Here is a 17,508-nt window from a genome sequence, read left to right on the forward strand (position 1 = left end):
ATTAAAGATCCTATATGCCGCAGCAAAGACTGAAGATCCCATGTGCTGCAACTAAGACCTGGCAAGGCCAAATAAATAGATAAATATTTTTAAAAATAATGCCGTTTTGAAGAACAGTGAACACTGTTAGAAGGTTCTTATGCTATAGGTAATTGTTCATCTTAAGTAAGCAGGCTTATCCCTCAGCTCATCAGCATAAACTATGCTCAGTTTTATTTAAAGATTGATGCTACCAGACTAAAATGCATTCCCTTAACATTAAAGCATCAGAAGTTTTTCCAGATGTTACACACACACACAGCACGACTTAGAAGTCACCACCTTGACCTGTTCTCTGAGTTTTCCCCTTATATTTTCTATTTTCTGCTGGACATTTCCAACTGGGGATGTTGCACAGTCCCAAAAGTCCTTCTGCATGTTGTAAATTGAGAGTATGCATCACTTTCTGATTCATTTGCATCTACTGAAAAAAATTAAATATGATATGTATTTAGTCACTCGGTTGTGTCCAACTCTTTGTGACTCCATGGACTGTAGCCCACCAGGCTACTCTGTCCATGGGGATTCTCCAGGCAAGAATACTGGAGTGGGCTGCCATGCCCTCCTCCAGGGTAAATATGATATAGGAATTCAAAATTTTGGTTAAAAGTTCATTGTGTTTTGCTATTTAGTCTTTGATAACTGTAATAGACAAAAAGGATATTTCACAATTATATCTATATCAAATACAAGAAAATGCTTCACTGGCTGTATTTATAAAATTGTAGAATAGGCCTTTTTAATTATATCTATCAGCTATTCACAAATTTTATTGAATTAGACTAGCAAATTTCTTCCTTCCTGTAATTTTAATCAGTAAATATAAACTAACCAGGTGTTGCATTTTATATTTTAAGCAAGTGGAATTGAAGGGAGAAAAATCCTTTATTTAGAAGTTTTTAAAAACAGTTTGGAAAATTCTGCATACAGGAGTAATTTTAAGAACGCAGACATGAGTGTCTTTAATAAATGACATATTGACATTGATTCAACAACCAAATCACATGGAAAAAAACATTTCCAACGTCAGTTTTCAAACCACTTTCTTCATCAATCAGCAAATTGCTTTTTCACCAATTAGACTGTCATCTTTAACGTGGAGGGATAAATTTCTGTTGTTTTAGTTATTTTTTGAGTAGCACACCTGTGACATCAACTTATCACAGAAAACGCACAAAAAATTTTTTTAATACTTGTCTCTTTTTTAAAGAAAAATATGCAATATTTGATTGTTGTCATAAGTGCTTTACTTCCAGATACTCTGCAGAAAGCATGTAGGGCAAATATTAACATTTTCATGGTTACTCTCTGTTCACTACAAAGTATTATAAAGAATCTAGTTTAGCCTTGTTTTTATAGGAGTAATGACATCAGTGACATCCCACTGCATTTTGTGCAATTCCAGTTTCAGTGTTTTTGCTGCCCTGTTTCCCTGCAAAACTGTGGAGACTCTACTGCAGGGTCTGCTGGGGTCCAGCCCCGGTGGATCCAGGGAATTCGAAGCAGGGACGGCGTCGGCAAGGATCAGGAAACAATTGCTTAATTAAATGTTAATTAAGGATATAGAGTGGTTAAATAAGGATAGCTCAGTGAGGAAATTCAGTGGAGAGAAGAGGCTGAAATAAGGATAGCTCAGTGAGGAAATTCAGCGGAGAAAAGAGGCTGAATAATTCAGCCAGAAGGTGAGAGAAAGAACGACATGGGGAGACCAAGTTTCGGTGAACAAGGCCCGCACTTTATTTTCCAAAATAGTTTTTATACCTGAAGTTATGCATAGAGGATAATGGGGGAAGGGGTAGAGTCATGCAGTAAGGCAGGCTTTCTTCCTGCAAACTTATCATATGCAAAAGTTTAGGTGATTAGCATCATCTTCTGGCCCGGAGGCCTGTTAACATTTTAAGAAACTTATTTTTCTCTAAAGGTGATTATTCTAAAGTCAGGCGCCACCCTCCAAAAGCATTAGATAAAGTTGCATTCCTATAGGGCAATGGTATGGTGGGCTATAACAAGAATTAACTCAAGGGTCCAAGGTTACAAACATTAAAGCTACTACTTACACCAATCATATTAATCAATACACTGCCAGGGACACAGCAGGTAAAGGATATGGAGACTTAGCAGCAAACATTGGCCCAACAAGTGAAAAACCCTTCACCAATACAATTTCTAATCAATCTTTTAACAGTTCAAAGGACTCTGTATTTAGACAGTTTAGAACATCTCATGCCTCTCACAGTCGGGAGGCTCTGAACAATCACATGTGGCCGGAAAAACCTATTCAGGCAGGCTAGAGGACTTCCAAAGGAGTTTGTAGGTTGAAACACTATCACACCCAGGAACTTTATTAACTGGAGCTGTAAGTTAAATCTTTTTTTCAGAGAGAGGTAGTGGGGGACAGCCCCCCGTAAAGTCAGAGGTGTAGGTGAGAGCACAAAGCAGAAAGTAGGCAAACTCTGGTTTTGGGGGTAGATGCTCGAGAATTTCCAGGGGGACTCCTGAGGCTCGATCCCGCCTTTTCGTATGCCGAGCCTCCTTCCTCATGACCTTTGTCATGGGTGGAGCTCCTGCTCCCGGCAAGGGTCCACTATTATCTCACCCAAGAATTTTTGTTGATGCTCCAGTGAATGCAGTGGCTCTACTGCCCCTGGGTACAGGTGAACTATTTTTTTCATAATATATTTGTTAATATATAAAGAAGTCAAGAAGTCCTTGACTACTGAAAACAGTTTCTTCTCTGATGCGTGTTTCTTTTACTGGCTTATGAAAAGGTATCTCAGTTCTTTGTACACTTCATTGCTGAAGTAGAGAGGTGACACAAATGTGGCTAAGATCACTGGCACTGGAGACACCCATGTGGACTCGTTACTGGCTCTGCTATTAGCTATAATGGCCGTGTGACTTTCAGTTCATTGCTTAACCTCTCTGTGCATAGGTTCCTTCATCCTGGAAATGGAAATGATAATCGTATTTACTTCATTATTATGAAGACTAAATAAATTCATGCCAAGTCCTTAGAATTTTCCCCTACATATAGTGCTGCTGTTGCTGCTGCTAAGTCGCTTCAGTCGTGCCCGACTCTTAGTGACCCCATGGACTGCAGCCTACCGGCTCCTCCATCCATGGGATTCTCCAGGCAAGAGTACTGGAGTGGGGTGCCATTGCCTTCTCCACCTACATGTAGTGAGTTCTCAGTAAATGTTCACTAGTAGTCCCTAGAAAATACCATAACCTGAGATATATCAGAAACACGTTTACTCTCAAACTGTATTATTTTTCTTAAAATTTTAGTAATGCTTTCTGTGAAGCTCTCAGTAGAAGTTGCTGACAAAAGAACACATTTAATCTGTTGTTATGTGGTTTTCCATGTATTATTTTAGGCATGTTTTACCGTGGTGGAAAGCAGGAAGAACAAGTACCATTTTTGCTATAAAGTCAAGAACCTCAAGGAAGCCTTGTAACATTTTATCATTAAGTTTAGTAAATGTAGTCTTACATATTGTAATTTTGAACATAATTGTGAAAATCACAAAAAGTTAATTTTTACCTTCTGGATTCTCATTACTAAATATCTTGCTTGTCTTGATGGCTTCATTAGCTAATGTTTTGAAGCAAATTTTCACTTGTTTCGAGATTTATCACTAATAATAACGATAATAAGTGTAAATCCAAGACTTCCTTCTTGTTAGTTTCTCTTTTTTTGGTCAAATCTAAACATTGTTATCCCTTATGCAGTCAACAAGGAATAAGGGGTCGGTGCTATTCTTCCCTCATTATCCTCTTGGGTTTATTAGCATTATCTGCCATATTTACTTCCTTTGCAGGAGGGTTTTGAAGGCACTCGTCAGATTTTGTAAGAGTTAGTTTTGATAAAAGCCCATGAGTCATGAGGTAAACTGTAGCCTACCCTGCAGCTCACCTTCTATGCTGGGAACCTCACTGTCCCCTCAGGATAGTGGGCATAGTCAGTGATGTCATCACTGTCAGTCCAAACATACAACTGATGTTTAATACATGTTTGTTGAGTTGATTTAAATTAATTCATTGGTGTATTGGTGTATTTATGAGGACATAGTCCTACTTTCCAAGTGCTTTCAATATAGAGACCTAATAAGGGACTTTCCCTAAGCCAAATTAACACTATTAATACTTTTCAGTAGAAAGAAGTAATGAAATCATTACATTGGTGGGCTTTCAACAATCAGTTGTGGGGGGCAGCATGTTCTTGGTAAATTCTGTACAATGAGTTGAGGGTCCTGAGTTCTAGTTCTCTTAGGATCCTGATGCGTTACCTCATCTCTCTGGATTTCAACCTCTCATCTGTCACATGAGGCAGTTGAGTTAGATGATTTTGAAGATCCTTTCTAATCTAACATATCAATTCCCATCCTGCCTGTCTTATAGAACTCAATAGTTTCCCTGTTTGCCTCATTTTTGTAAAGAAGTCTAAGCTTGTGGTAAACCGTAAATAGATATTTTCCATCTTAACCCCTATTTTCTGTGAAAGGTTTCCGATCTCTGCTTCTCTAAACTTCAAATACCAAATCAATAATGTGTCATTATGAGCTTTGATAAGGAAAATAAAATAATAACCTAAAACAAACAACCTCTCCCAAAAGACAAAAAAAGCTCAACTCTTTTAAAGAAGTCCTCAAAATTAACTAATTGATTAAATCTGTAAAAATTTATTAAAGGTAAAAAATTTTATATTGGTCTTATTTATAACTAACACAATTATCTTCTCCTACCTTTACAACAATATTCCCTACATCGAAAGGTTGAACAATTATTTGCCTATAGGTACTACATTCTGAATGTTTCTAGACAGAAACAAAAAGAAAATAAGTATTGGAATTTAGTTATTTCCTAAGTTACCACTTCCATTGTTCATATTCTACCAGAGAACACCCAGGATAAGATGATTGCTAGGACCTGGCTTATGCCAAGAAACAAACTTCACATTTCTCTAAGAATCGTTGTCTGAAGAAATAGGTATTAGAAAACTTACAAAGCAAAGGTGTTTCTAATATGCCTTATCTTACTGTGTTTGGTAGCATAATAGGTAATATTTAATGGGAACACACTGTGTGTCAGGCAAGATTCTAAGCACCTTACGCAAATTCATTCAGTCTTCACAACAATCCTGTGAGCTAAGTATTAGCATCTCATATCAACTACATAATTGGACCTTGTCCATTTCAGGAGTTAAGGCCTAGCAGGACCTGCCAGGCAGGGTGCACTGACCAGGCATGAGAGGATTCCTTCACACGATGCAAAGCGATAAGCGAGTGGGGCACGGGAACCACCACCTGTCTGAAACAGCTCCAGGTTTTCCTGGGACAAAATCAATCCACTTGTGTAAAGCACCAACCAAAATTCACTCTGCTAAAATATATTCTCTGTTTGAAAATGGCACTTTATCCTGTCTCTTTAGTAGCAAAAAACCTGGTCATTTCACATGTGTCAACATAATCTGCATTAAAGAGGAATATCCATGCAGAAGGTGCTTCTGTTTAGCTTTCTGTTGCAGAAGATAACACCTTGATGTTGGAAGACAATCTCCTATTATCCTTACATGAACCTTGTTAGGTGCTTTTTAAATGCGCTGAGGCTCACAATAGAAAGTTTTCTTCACATACCTTATTCTTTCCCCTCTTACATGAAATTTTTGCCATGATTCATTAGAATAGCCAAGAAATATTAAAATTTCAGAATTTGTTTCAAATGTGTTTTCCAAAACATAATGACTTTTAATCCACTTAGCGCTTTTAAAATTCTCAACAACATTGGTTGAATCTTAAAAGACATACATTTCCACACACTGGGTAAAGCACCATTAATGATAGTAACCTTTGTAATTTCCTTGTAAACCAAGAAAAATTTAAGTTCCTATAGTAAACAGAATAATTGTAAGCTTCAGAGAGAAGGAAAGAAACACCAAAAGATCCCTAGTAGGTTCTACCTCTGGGCATGTTTTGAAACCTCATTAGGGAAGGACCCAAAATGCAGAGGATTGGTGTCAGCAGTCACATATTATGACAGTGTTGAGATTCAAGAACCTTCCATCTTTGACCTATTTATTCAAGGATAGTTTAAAGATGATCAATCAAGATGATTCTTCAAATTCTTCAAATTTTAACTAGAAAAGCATTGAAACGAATGAAATAAAATACTATTTCTCAACTGACAAGCCAGGTGCTAAAGAATAAGACAGCTGCTCTGAGGTTGTTAGTGCTGTCTGTATCCTAGCTACCAAGCGTCCACAAAAAGAACCACCTCATGAATGAGATCTACTTACTACACACAAAGCTGATCCATAGCACCTTGACAGGCAGCCCTGAAGTGAGGAGGCAGGTAATGTGTTCCTCTGAAAGCCTTCATCTAGTCTACACTGGATGGGGCTTAGCAAATAAATCAGTGCACACCATGAATCACTGTCACACTCACACAAACTCCAGGGAGTATCCTGGAAAATCCAGACACTGAGTGACATTAGCATGGCTAGGCTTGGGAGAATCCAGTGAAGACAGGTGCGTACAACCAATTCAAACTCCAGACTCAGAAAGGTCAAGAGGTGATGAGAACAGATATTCCCGCCTTGTATTCAGCTAAAGAGACTGAAATTTCTACACATTAACTAATTTCCAGCATCAAAGGAAAGCTTTGAATGAAGATGTTAAGAAAAAAGATCTCCTAAAGAAAAACATACGTCTATGTTTTAGTCTACAACTGCCCGCAGAGGTTAGTAACATTGGCCATATAAAATAAAATATTTTCTGATACAGCAAGACCTTTCAAGAAATATAAAGGTCACTTCTATTTAAAGTAATTTTTTCTTCTTCTCACCTGACAAAAACATCACTCATCCTTCCAGGCCCAGATCTCAGTCATCTTCTTATCATGGATCCCAACAACTGGGACAGCTGGGGACATGCCTGGAGTGATAATATACAAAGCCAATATTTATTAACATTATTGTTAAAAAAGAATGTCTACAAAATAAATCTTTATTCCTGGTTCACCTAATATCCAGATAATACTGTCTTCATGGTGAGTAGTATTAGCATTCTGGATGAAAGTACTGACCTAGAGGCAAGAAGTAAACAGTGGGGACAATTACACTCTGATGGTCAAGGTTTTGTTGTTGCTGTTATTTTTGTTCCTGGTTCTTTCTTAAAGTTAATTTTAACATTAGAAACTACAACATAATGAAGCTCACATTTTGTTCCTTAGCTCTGCTGCTGCTGAGTCACTTCAGTCGTGTCCGACTCTCTGCGACCCCATAGACGGCAGCCCACCAGGCTCCCCTGTCCCTGGGATTCTCCAGGCAAGAACACTGGAGTGGGTTGCCATTTCCTTCTCCAATGTGTGAGAGTGAAGTCGCTCAGCCGTGTCCGACTCTTCGCAACCCCATGGACTGCAGCTTACCAGGCTCCTCCGTCCATGGGATTTTCCAGGCAAGAGTATTAGAGTGGGTTGCCATTGCCTTCTCTGGTTCCTTAGCTCTAGGATTGCTCAAATTTGGAGTTATTACTACAACCTAACACTAAGCTGTTTTATGGAATTTGAGAGTGTCTTGAAAAATATTGAGAAATTCCTTGAAGAAAAGTACATTCTTTAAAACTGGCCTGGACGTTCTGAAAAAGTTCTCTAGCTATTCAGGCTAGTTGTTGAATCTTTTTTTGTTCAGAACAAACAAAACCGCTTCATTAAAATAACTGCTGAAATAGATTAGGTAATTTACATATATTGGAAAGTTACTAATTTCTTCTCCAATTTTTCTCCACTATAATCAAAGTGACTAAAATATTAAGAATGTTGAACAGATTTTAGAAGATGTATTTTCCAGTTAAGGAATTTTTGTTTCCTTTCATCTGAGGTGTTATGTTTGATTTTTTAACTGTCTGGATTGAGAGACAATATGTAAGTTCAGTTCAGTTCAGTCGCTCAGTCGTGTCTGACTCTTTGTGACTCCATGAATCACAGCATGCCAGGCCTCCCTGTCCATCACCAACTCCCAGAGTTCACTCAAATTCACATCCATCGAGTCGGTAATGCCATCCAGCCATCTCATCTTCTGTCGTCCCCTTCTCCTCCTGCCCCCAATCCCTCCCAGCATCAGAGTCTTTTCCAATGAGTCAACTCTTCGCATGAGGTGGCCAAAGTACTGGAGTTTCAGCTTTAGCATCATTCCTTCCAAAGAAATCCCAGGACTGATCCCCTTCAGAATGGACTGGTTGGATCTCCTTGCAGTCCAAGGGACTCTCAAGAGTCTTCTCCAACACCACACTTCAAAAGCATCAATTCTTTGGCGCTCAACTTTCTTCACAGTCCAACTCTCCCATCCATACATGACCAATGGAAAAACCATAGCCTTGACTAGATGGACCTTTGTTGGCAAAGTAATGTCTCTGCTTTTGAATATGCTATCTAGGTTGGTCATAACTTTCCTTCCAAGGAGTAAGTGTCTTTCTATGTAAAGTTAATCTAAGTAAATTAATACAATAGAACTTACAAGTCAATGATAAAAATAAGAGAGGAGACATAGTAATTGCTTTGTAATCCAAACTGTTTGATTCTCCTAATAGTAGACCACTGACTGGGCAATACTCTGCCTCTCTCAGCTTTACCCATTGGCACTCTCATCCGTTCTCCTCCCACTCTGCCCACAACACTGTGAGGCCACAGAGCTTATGGAAGACAGTCCCTCCTACCTGCACTCATTCTCCCATTTCATCTGAAATGTGCGACTGGCCTTTTTCTTGTTTTCCTCAGTGCAAGTGAGATCAATCTCTGACTTTTAATAACCTCTTCTTTAAAAACTAGTGACTAATAGTCACTAGTCACTAATAGAAAGGGGCTCCCCTGAGGGCTCAGGGGTAAAGAATCTGCCTGCAAAGCAGGGGACTCAGGTTCAACCCCTGGGTCAGGAATATCCCCTAGAGGAGGAAATGGCAATTCACTCTGGCATTCTTCCCTGGAAAATCCCATGGGTAGAGGGGCGTGGGGGGCTACAGTCCATAGAGTCACAAAGTCAGACACGACTGATCACACATGCACACTGGTTTAATAGAAAATAAGAACAAGCCACCTTAAAATGGCTGGCTAAGGCCAGACCTCTGAAGGTCTCCTCCATGGCAGTGCCCTGTCTCATTTCTGACCTGTGTCCACCAGGCCAGAGAAAGGGCTCCTCCAACCCCAGAACTCCGCAGCCCCTTCCTAGCCCAAGAGTTCAGGAAAGGTCTCCTCTTCAGATGGTATTCCCAACACCTGGGTCCTGCCTCCAAGATCTCCTCTTCTGTCTCAAACTTAACCTTCTCCCATTGTGGAAAGAAAATTGTAAAGACTGGTTTAATCTGTGGCCAGAACTTCTGAAAAACATCTATTTTGTTTTTACTACAACACTTCAGTGTACTATGTAGTAATTTAAGGTTTTAAAATGATTATTTATAAACAGAGGCCTAGGATATGATTTTTTAAAAAAACAGAATTGGGGGAAGAAGATATCTACAATGTTCTACATAAGGATGTAAGTCATCTGAAATAGATGAAAGAGGCCAAGATAAGAGAAACAGATGTAGATCAAGGGTCACTGAGAGCGAAAGAGGGGTGGCTATCATGGCAGGAGGGTCACACTTAAGAGAGATAACTGGTAACTAAGTATTTTCCACATAAAACAATGATGACTTTTAAGTAGAAGAATGAAAAACATTTTGTTCTAGTTGTTTGATGTGCTGGATCAGGATGTGACCATGACTTTGTTTTTGTTTTGCCCTTAGTTTTTAGTTAAAGTCTGTACCCTCACACCCAAAGCTCTTTGAAGAAAGGAAGCAGGGTGACAGGGGCGTGAGGTGCTGGAGTGGGAAAGGGACACGAGGGAAGCAAGCCACAGAGGCATCAATGATTCAGTGGAAGGACCAAGTGGACGCAGAACCTTTCCTTGCACATCACCATCCCTGCCCAGCAATTCTCCAAGACAGAGGAGGGGAGATGGGCTGGAGATGAGACGGTTTTTATTTTAAAATTCTAAGATACTATGACCCCAGCAGGCCATAGAGCTTTGGAACTTACGAAATGCCAGTCCATTCGTAGGGATGTAGTCTGCTCTTCTGACCCTTAAGGTAGAATTTCAGTGCAACCCTACCATATGCAAGAGGGATCCTGGGGCATGAAGTTAGCCAACTGGGGAGATCAATTTTAATTGCTACAACTACACACCATGAGAAAAGGTATTCACTATAAATAACCCCCCTTTACTTGAAAAATAATTAGCAGTCCTTTTGCTTTTCTCTTCATGCTTAAGTGAAAGGAGCTGAGCTAATAAAGAAGGATGTAACATTTATTCCATCATTCTACTACTTCTCTAAAACAGTCTCTCCCAAGTAGGATGTGTACCACTTAGAGACTGTAAGATGGTTCATTATTGTGTGGAAAGAAAATGTTAGAAATGTTTTCTAACGTGTTTCATAATGTTCATAATAATAGTGTATATAACTAACGTAAGTGATAATTAAAACTGTATTGGGAGCATATGTCCACATTTTAACTTTTTTAAAGTGGAAGGGAGTTTGGAGGTTAAGGAAGGTAAAACAAACAAAAAAAAACTCAGCCATTTATACTATATAAGGAAATATGTTACTAGATTTTCATGAAGGCAAATTTGTAGATGATAAAGTAAGATTTTGAATTTAAAGCCAAATTATGGATCCATTTACCTTTGATGGGAAACACTTGCTCTATTCAAATAAGCAAATATTTCTCACCTTCCAACTTCTAAATTGAATGTCAAATAAAAGGGACAGCCCACGACAAGCCCCCAAATGTAAATTCACTTGAACTAATTTATCATTTCTTTCTATGCCCTCAACAATTTTACAAATCTTAAAAAAGTGGTTCCAAACATAGGAAAATTCTTATGAATTCACATAAGAGATTTAAATGCATACTGGCTTGGTTTTGCTGCTGTTTAAGTGACCGCTGGCAAGAAGCCTAACAAGCAGACTTACTTTGCACTCAGTGAAATTTTTTATCAGTTGACGTCACAGAAAGACAATCGCTGGAGCCGCAGTTCCACGGGGGCACTCACTCAAACCAGTTTGATATGGTTTTGTATTTTTAATAAACTTTTCTTCTGAGCACAAAAATACAAGCTATGTATGTTGAAATTATTTTGAATACAAATTGTAATGCTATAAAACTAGTAGCAAGTTTTTCAACATGGCATTTTTCCATGTGTAAAAGAAATTTAATTATTATAGAAGAAACTAAGTCATATCTATAAAAAATTGTTGTCATTGTTCAGTTGCTCAGTCATGTCTGATGCTTTGCGATCCCATGGATTGCAGCATGCCAGGCTTCCCTGTCCTTCACTATCTCCCAGAATTTGCTAAAACTCATGTCCATTGAGTCGGTGATGTCATCCAACCATCTCATCTCTGTCATCGCCTTTTCCTTCTGCCCTCAATCTTACCCAGCATCAGGATCTTTACCAATGAGTTGGTTCTTCATATCAGGTGGCCAAAGTATTGGAGCTTTAGAGAATACTACTACTATTACCACCAATAAAATAACGTTAACTGCAATAAAAATATTAATACAAGCTAAGATTTATGGAGGGGCTTCCTAGGTAGCACTGGTGGTAAAGAACATGCCTGCCAATGCAGGAGACCCAAGAGACACGAGTTTGATCCCTGGGTGGGGAAGATACCCTGAAGGAGGGCATGGCAACCCACTCTAGTATTCTTGCCTGGAGAATCCCATGGACAGAGGAGCCTGGTGGGCTGCAGTGCCTATGGTCTCAAAGAGTTGAACACAACTGAAGTGACTTGGCATGCATGCACACAAGACTTATTGAGAGCTCATTACATGCCAGGCTCCATTTTATGCACTTTACCATTTTTATGCACTTTACTCAGTTATGTGACAACTGAGCGGTCCTGAACCCAGACTGCCCATTATTCCTGTTAGAAGCACCAAGGGAGGGTTAAAAAAAAAAAAAAAATGCCCAGATTCCACCACCAGAGGAGACTCTGACTCACATTGCCCAGGTGCTAACCCTATTAGTGGTTCTAACATGCAGCCAGAACTGAAAACAAATGTTTTAACACAATCCTGACAACAGTCCTGGGAAGAAGGGGTAATTATCTTTATTTTACAGTGAGGACAATGAGACACACAATTCACAAGCAGCAGAACTGGGATCTGAACTCAGGCCGGCAGACTCCAAAACTGAAGCTCTTTACCACTAAGCTCCCTGGTGGCTCAGATGGTAAAGCATCTGCCCGATATGCAGGAGACCTGGGTTCCATCGCTGGGTTGAGAAGAGCCCCTAGAGAAGGAAATGGCACCCCACTCCAGTATTCTTTCCTGGAAAATTCCATGGACGGAGGAGCCTGGTGGGCTATAGTCCATGGGGTCGCAAAGAGTCGGACACGACTGAGTGACTTCACCACTAAGCTCTACTACCCCTTCAAAGACCGGGAACCACTGAGGACTTCAATTCAGTTCAATCGCTCAGTCGTGTCCAACTCTTTGCGACCCCATGAATCGCAGCACGCCAGGCCTCCCTGGCCATCACCAACTCCCAGAGTTCACTCAAACTTATGTCCATCGAGTTGATGATGCCATCCAGCCATCTCATCCTCTGTCATCCCCTTCTCCTCCTGCCCCCAATCCCTCCTAGCATCAGAGTCTTTTCCAATGAGTCAACTCTTCACATGAGGTGGCCAAAGTACTGGAGTTTCAGCTTTAGCATCAGTCCTTCCAAAGAACACCCAGGGCTGATCTCCTTCACAATGGACTGGTTGGATCTCCTTGTAGTCCAAGGGACTCTCAAGAGTCTTCTCCAACACCACAGTTCAAAAGCATCAATTCTTCGGCACTCAGCGTTCTTTATACTCCAACTCTCACATCCATACATGACCACTGGAAAAACCATAGCCTTGACTAGACGGACCTTTGTTGGGAAAGTAATGTCTCTTCTTTTCAATATGCTATCTAGGTTGGTCATAACATTCCTTTCAAAGAGTAAGCATCTTTTAATTTCATGGCTGCAATCACCATCTGCAGTGATTTTGGAGCCCCCCAAAAATGAAGTCTGCCTCTGTTTCCACTGTTTCGCCATCTATTTCCCATGAAGTGCTGGGACCAGATGCCATGATCTTCGTTTTCTGAATGTTGAGCTTTAAGTCAACTTTTTCACTCTCCTCTTTCACTTTCATCAAGAGGCTTTTTAGTTCCTCTTCACTTTCTGCCATAAGGACTTAGGGGATGGTTTTATTCATGTGGTATTCATAAAAGATCATTCCTGTAATTTCTGAGCAGTTAGTTTGTTTGTTTGTTTGTTTTTTGAAAAAGCTTTTGCATAACTCTAGCTGAAAAAATAAACCAGATTTTGATCATGGAACTACTCTGGTTTGCACGTAACAGGGAAGCTGACCAAACCCTAGCCAGTGCTGAAATCAGTGATTTCACTGTTTACTGCTAAAGGTGACCTCCCCAGATGGCTGACTAGTGCTGAGGTTTGGCCTGCATTTCTTCGTCACTCTATTTACCAGGAAAGTGAAAGTGAAAGTCAAGTCACTCAGTCGTGTCCGACTCTGCGATCCCGTGGACTGTAGCCCACCAGGTTCCTCCGTCCATGGGATTCTTCAGGCAAGAATACTGGAGTGGGTTGCCATTTCCTTCTCCAGAGGATCTTCCCCACCCAGGGATCGAGCCCAGGTCTCCCGAACTGCAGGCAGACACTTTAACCTCTGAGCCAGGAAAGTTCATATAAATAATGCAGGCAGAGACATCAAACAGGAAAAGTTCCTTTTCAATTGCTATTTCTCCTCCAAGGAAAATTTTTATTTTATTTTTATTTTAATAAAATAAAATTTTATTCTCCAAGGAAAATAGGCTTGAAAGTTCAAAAGCCACTTGACAGCACTTTTTCTTATTGCTCTCCTTTTGTAGTGTAGCCCAAACAGAAGTTAACAGAATACTCAGTGATTAGAAAAAAACAAAAAGAAGCAATAGCAGCAGGAGGCATGGGGGAGGGGAGAAATGAAAAGAAAACCCACGTCTCTGTTACCACTTGCTTTATCAGGCTCATAGTCACATTCAAGACAACATGGCATAAAGTTACCTGAATCAGAACCAGGAAGGATTCTTCCTCCTGGGTCAGGCTGGCCACACGTGGTCTGTCTCAATGCCAAGGGTGAGGAATAAGGCAAGTAAAATTTAATTAGAGGAAAAATAGATGATGGCACCATATCTATTTAGAAAGGAGAAATAATATCCTCTGAAATGCATGGGCATAGGGTGCGACCTGGGCAGTTATTGGCTAACGTAAGACATGGAGTGTCAAGTAGAGGCTTTAAGCCTTTGACTTGCAAGGAATGAAGGAGCAAAGAGTCAGAGTCACAAAGTGGCATCCAGACATTCCTCCCTCCATGGGGTCTGGGCCATGTCACTGCAGTGCTCAAATAAGGCATCTTGTAACATGATTTGATCAAAGAGATTTAGCCAAGATATGGAGCCAAGAGAATATTTATTAAGCACAATCTGCCAGCCTCTGTGGTAAGTGCATTTCCCATATTATCCCATGGGATCCCCACAACAATTCCGAAAGGGGGTATTATAATTTTTCAGCAATATTCCACTATGTAGTTGTGGTTTAGTCATTAAGTCATTTCTGACTGTTGCGATCCCATGGACTGCAGCCCACAGGCTCCTCTGTCCATGGGATTTTCCAGGCAGGAATACTGCAGTGGGTTGCCATTTCCTTCTCCAGGGGATCTTCCAGACCCAGGGATTGAACCTTGGTCACCTGTGCTGCAGGAGGCCTCCTGCATTGCAGATGGATCCTTTACTTGACTGAGTCACCAAGGAATTACAATATATTCCACTATAGCTCCAGTATTAACTAGGTAGCATAGATTTGAAATGAGGTATGTTTGCCTCTAAAACCTCGGTTCCTTCCATTTTGTGACACAGTCCTCCTAACTCATTGTCTCTATCCTGGGCTTCAGGTTTATTTCTTCAACCAGCCTCAGTGAAGGCACTTTTGAGCCACCAGCAGGGACTAGTGAGAAGCACGAGGTGTAGGTCCCTTGTTAGCAGCGAGTTCCTTGAGACTCTACAGCCATGTACAGAGGTTCATTTGCATCTTATTTTTTCTCTCTGAAGTTTCTGCTTCTTGACTGGTTCCCACTCTCTTTTTGCATCCCATGCAGATGCCTGGCTGTAGTCACTTGCCAATTACTTTCTCCCAACCCAAAGAGGGTCCAGGCCACTCGACAAAAACTGTGCTCAAAAGCTCTGCCTCCAACAGCTGAGTCACCGACTCATGGGGTAATTTTTGCTTTTTGTCATTTTTTTTTTTTTTGCTGCACTGCACAACATGTGGAATTTTAGTTCCCCAATGAGACTAGGGATGGAACCTGAGCCCCCTGCAGTAGAAGCTTAGAGAATAACCACTGGACCTCCAGGAAAGTCCCTGTCATTCCTTTTTTGTTTTTATTGTTTAGGACTTGCATTATCAAGTCAGGGATACTCATTCATTCAGCAAGAATTTACTGAGTATAAACCATGAATTTACTGAGTATAAACTATGACAGTTTCAGGTGCTGGGGACCCAGAGATAATTAGAACTCAGTCCTGCCTTCTAATACCCTAGGGTTCTGCTCACCCATTCCAGTGAGTGCTCCCTGGTGACAGAGACTTGACCTCCTCATCCATGTAATTTCCTTTACAGGAGAGCCAGGACAGGAGCCCAATGTCAGCAGTTTGGTTCAGAACTGTTCCCTTTATTCCCATTATTTTGTGCTAATTTCCAGAGGCTTCTCTTTCTCTTCTGGGAAATTTACGGTTTCCCTCAATCTACCTCTTCTGGGGAGCCAGACCTCTTCTCAAAAGGGTAAAATGACAAGAAAGGAATATTAAGGCAGTTTATGCCCTTTAGTGAGTGGAAATGACTGCCCTATTTCAGCAACAGGTTGGAGAGCCACCAAGGATTAAAATAAATTCTTACTCAGGATTGCTGTTTTGCATTCAGTAGAATTCCCTCCCACTTCCTCTTAATTAAGAACTCATTTAATATGAGAGGGGTTGTGGCATATTATCATTTCTTAGCAGTTCCCAAAGTTACAATGCACCTGTTACTAAAACTGGCACTGCATCAGAGCCTCAGAAACAGCTGTCGGGGAGAATGCAAGGAGGTTTAATTTGAAATTTAGCTTAACTTTCACAATGAAGGAATTACATCTGTTCCCAATTCCCTCCCCATTTTTCACTGGTTTTTAGCAACCTCTTAGTTCCTACACAAAGTTATTCAAAGGATGATGTTTTTTATTTATGGCTTAGAGACAGTTTCAAAATTTTTAAAAAGTCATCTGTTTCCCCAATTTCCCATATAAAGCTGATCAACTAAGTAATCACTCCTCACATCAGAATCAAGACAGAGGTTTATGTTCAACTAGTTAAAAATGAGACCTATTCACTCACACACAGAAGAATAGTTTGAATTATTATAGTCAGTCCTAATAGCCAATAGGATGTTTATAGTCCTAACAGCCAATAAGGAAATAAACATGCATTGAAAACAAAAAGGAAGCAAATATACACATCCAAAGACAAATTGGAAACAAATGCCAAGTATACAAGATGGAACGAACAGGTATCAGAAGGTAGTTTCTGGGAAGATGTGAACTCCTTTTGGTTAGATTACTTACCTGCACAAGTAGAATTCCCATTTCCAGAGGGAGAGCCTTCGGGACAGTTCAAGTGCGGCAGGGCTGAGAGGCTAACAAAACTAAATTTGAAACTACCAGCAACACAATGACAAGGAAATGCAGCATGATATTGATGGGCTTGAACTCTCAATAGCAAAGAAGCTGACTTTGCTTGAGCACAGCCTGGGCACGGTAGGCACATCTGACTCTCAGTGTGTCCACTCAGGTTGGCCTGCAGCTCTGGGGTCTCTTTTCCTCTGTTGCTCTGCTGTTGCCCTCTTACTCCTTCTCCTTCAACTCAAGACAGCATCTAAATGCAGCCTGAGGGGAAACTCTAAGTTTTTGGGAAGCTGGTAAGAAATATCTGACACATTTATGACAAATTTCACAGAGTTGAACAGCCATGCACTGGAGGCCTGCCGCTGTCTTCACTGTGACAAGGCAGAGTTGTAGGGCCAAGGATAGAAAAAGGAAAATAGGGAAGAATTGGTGGAAAGTTCCAAACACAACCCTTGATGAAATAAGGACATACGATTCCTCCCCAAACATGGTTTCTCATTTTGAAAAGTAGAATGATTCCTCTTTCCTTTTTAGAGCCTCTTTGGCTCCACCCCTCTCCTTTAGTAACACTTGAGTGAGCCTCTGTTTGCAAATAATTCCATGCTCCAGGAGAGCGGTACCACTGCCAAGGAGACAGCCCCACTGTTCACCATGAGCATCTCGGGCAAAACTAGGTGAAGAGCCATGAGGGGGGCTA

General features: G+C 40.6%; 1 protein-coding gene across 1 annotated transcript in view; it reads right to left on the reverse strand.

Moving 5' to 3' along the window:
- The window catches only part of EGF (epidermal growth factor), a 102,825-nt gene extending 85,948 nt beyond the window's left edge, over nucleotides 1–16,877 (reverse strand). Inside the window, 2 exon segments of the mRNA XM_061419399.1 lie at nucleotides 16,752–16,844; nucleotides 16,847–16,877. Coding sequence (XP_061275383.1) covers nucleotides 16,752–16,844; nucleotides 16,847–16,877 — 124 coding nt within the window.
- Between the last annotated feature and the right edge of the window lie 631 nt (nucleotides 16,878–17,508).

The sequence above is a fragment of the Bos javanicus genome, chromosome 6, assembly GCF_032452875.1.
Source record: "Bos javanicus breed banteng chromosome 6, ARS-OSU_banteng_1.0, whole genome shotgun sequence".
Taxonomy (NCBI): Eukaryota; Metazoa; Chordata; class Mammalia; order Artiodactyla; family Bovidae; genus Bos; species Bos javanicus.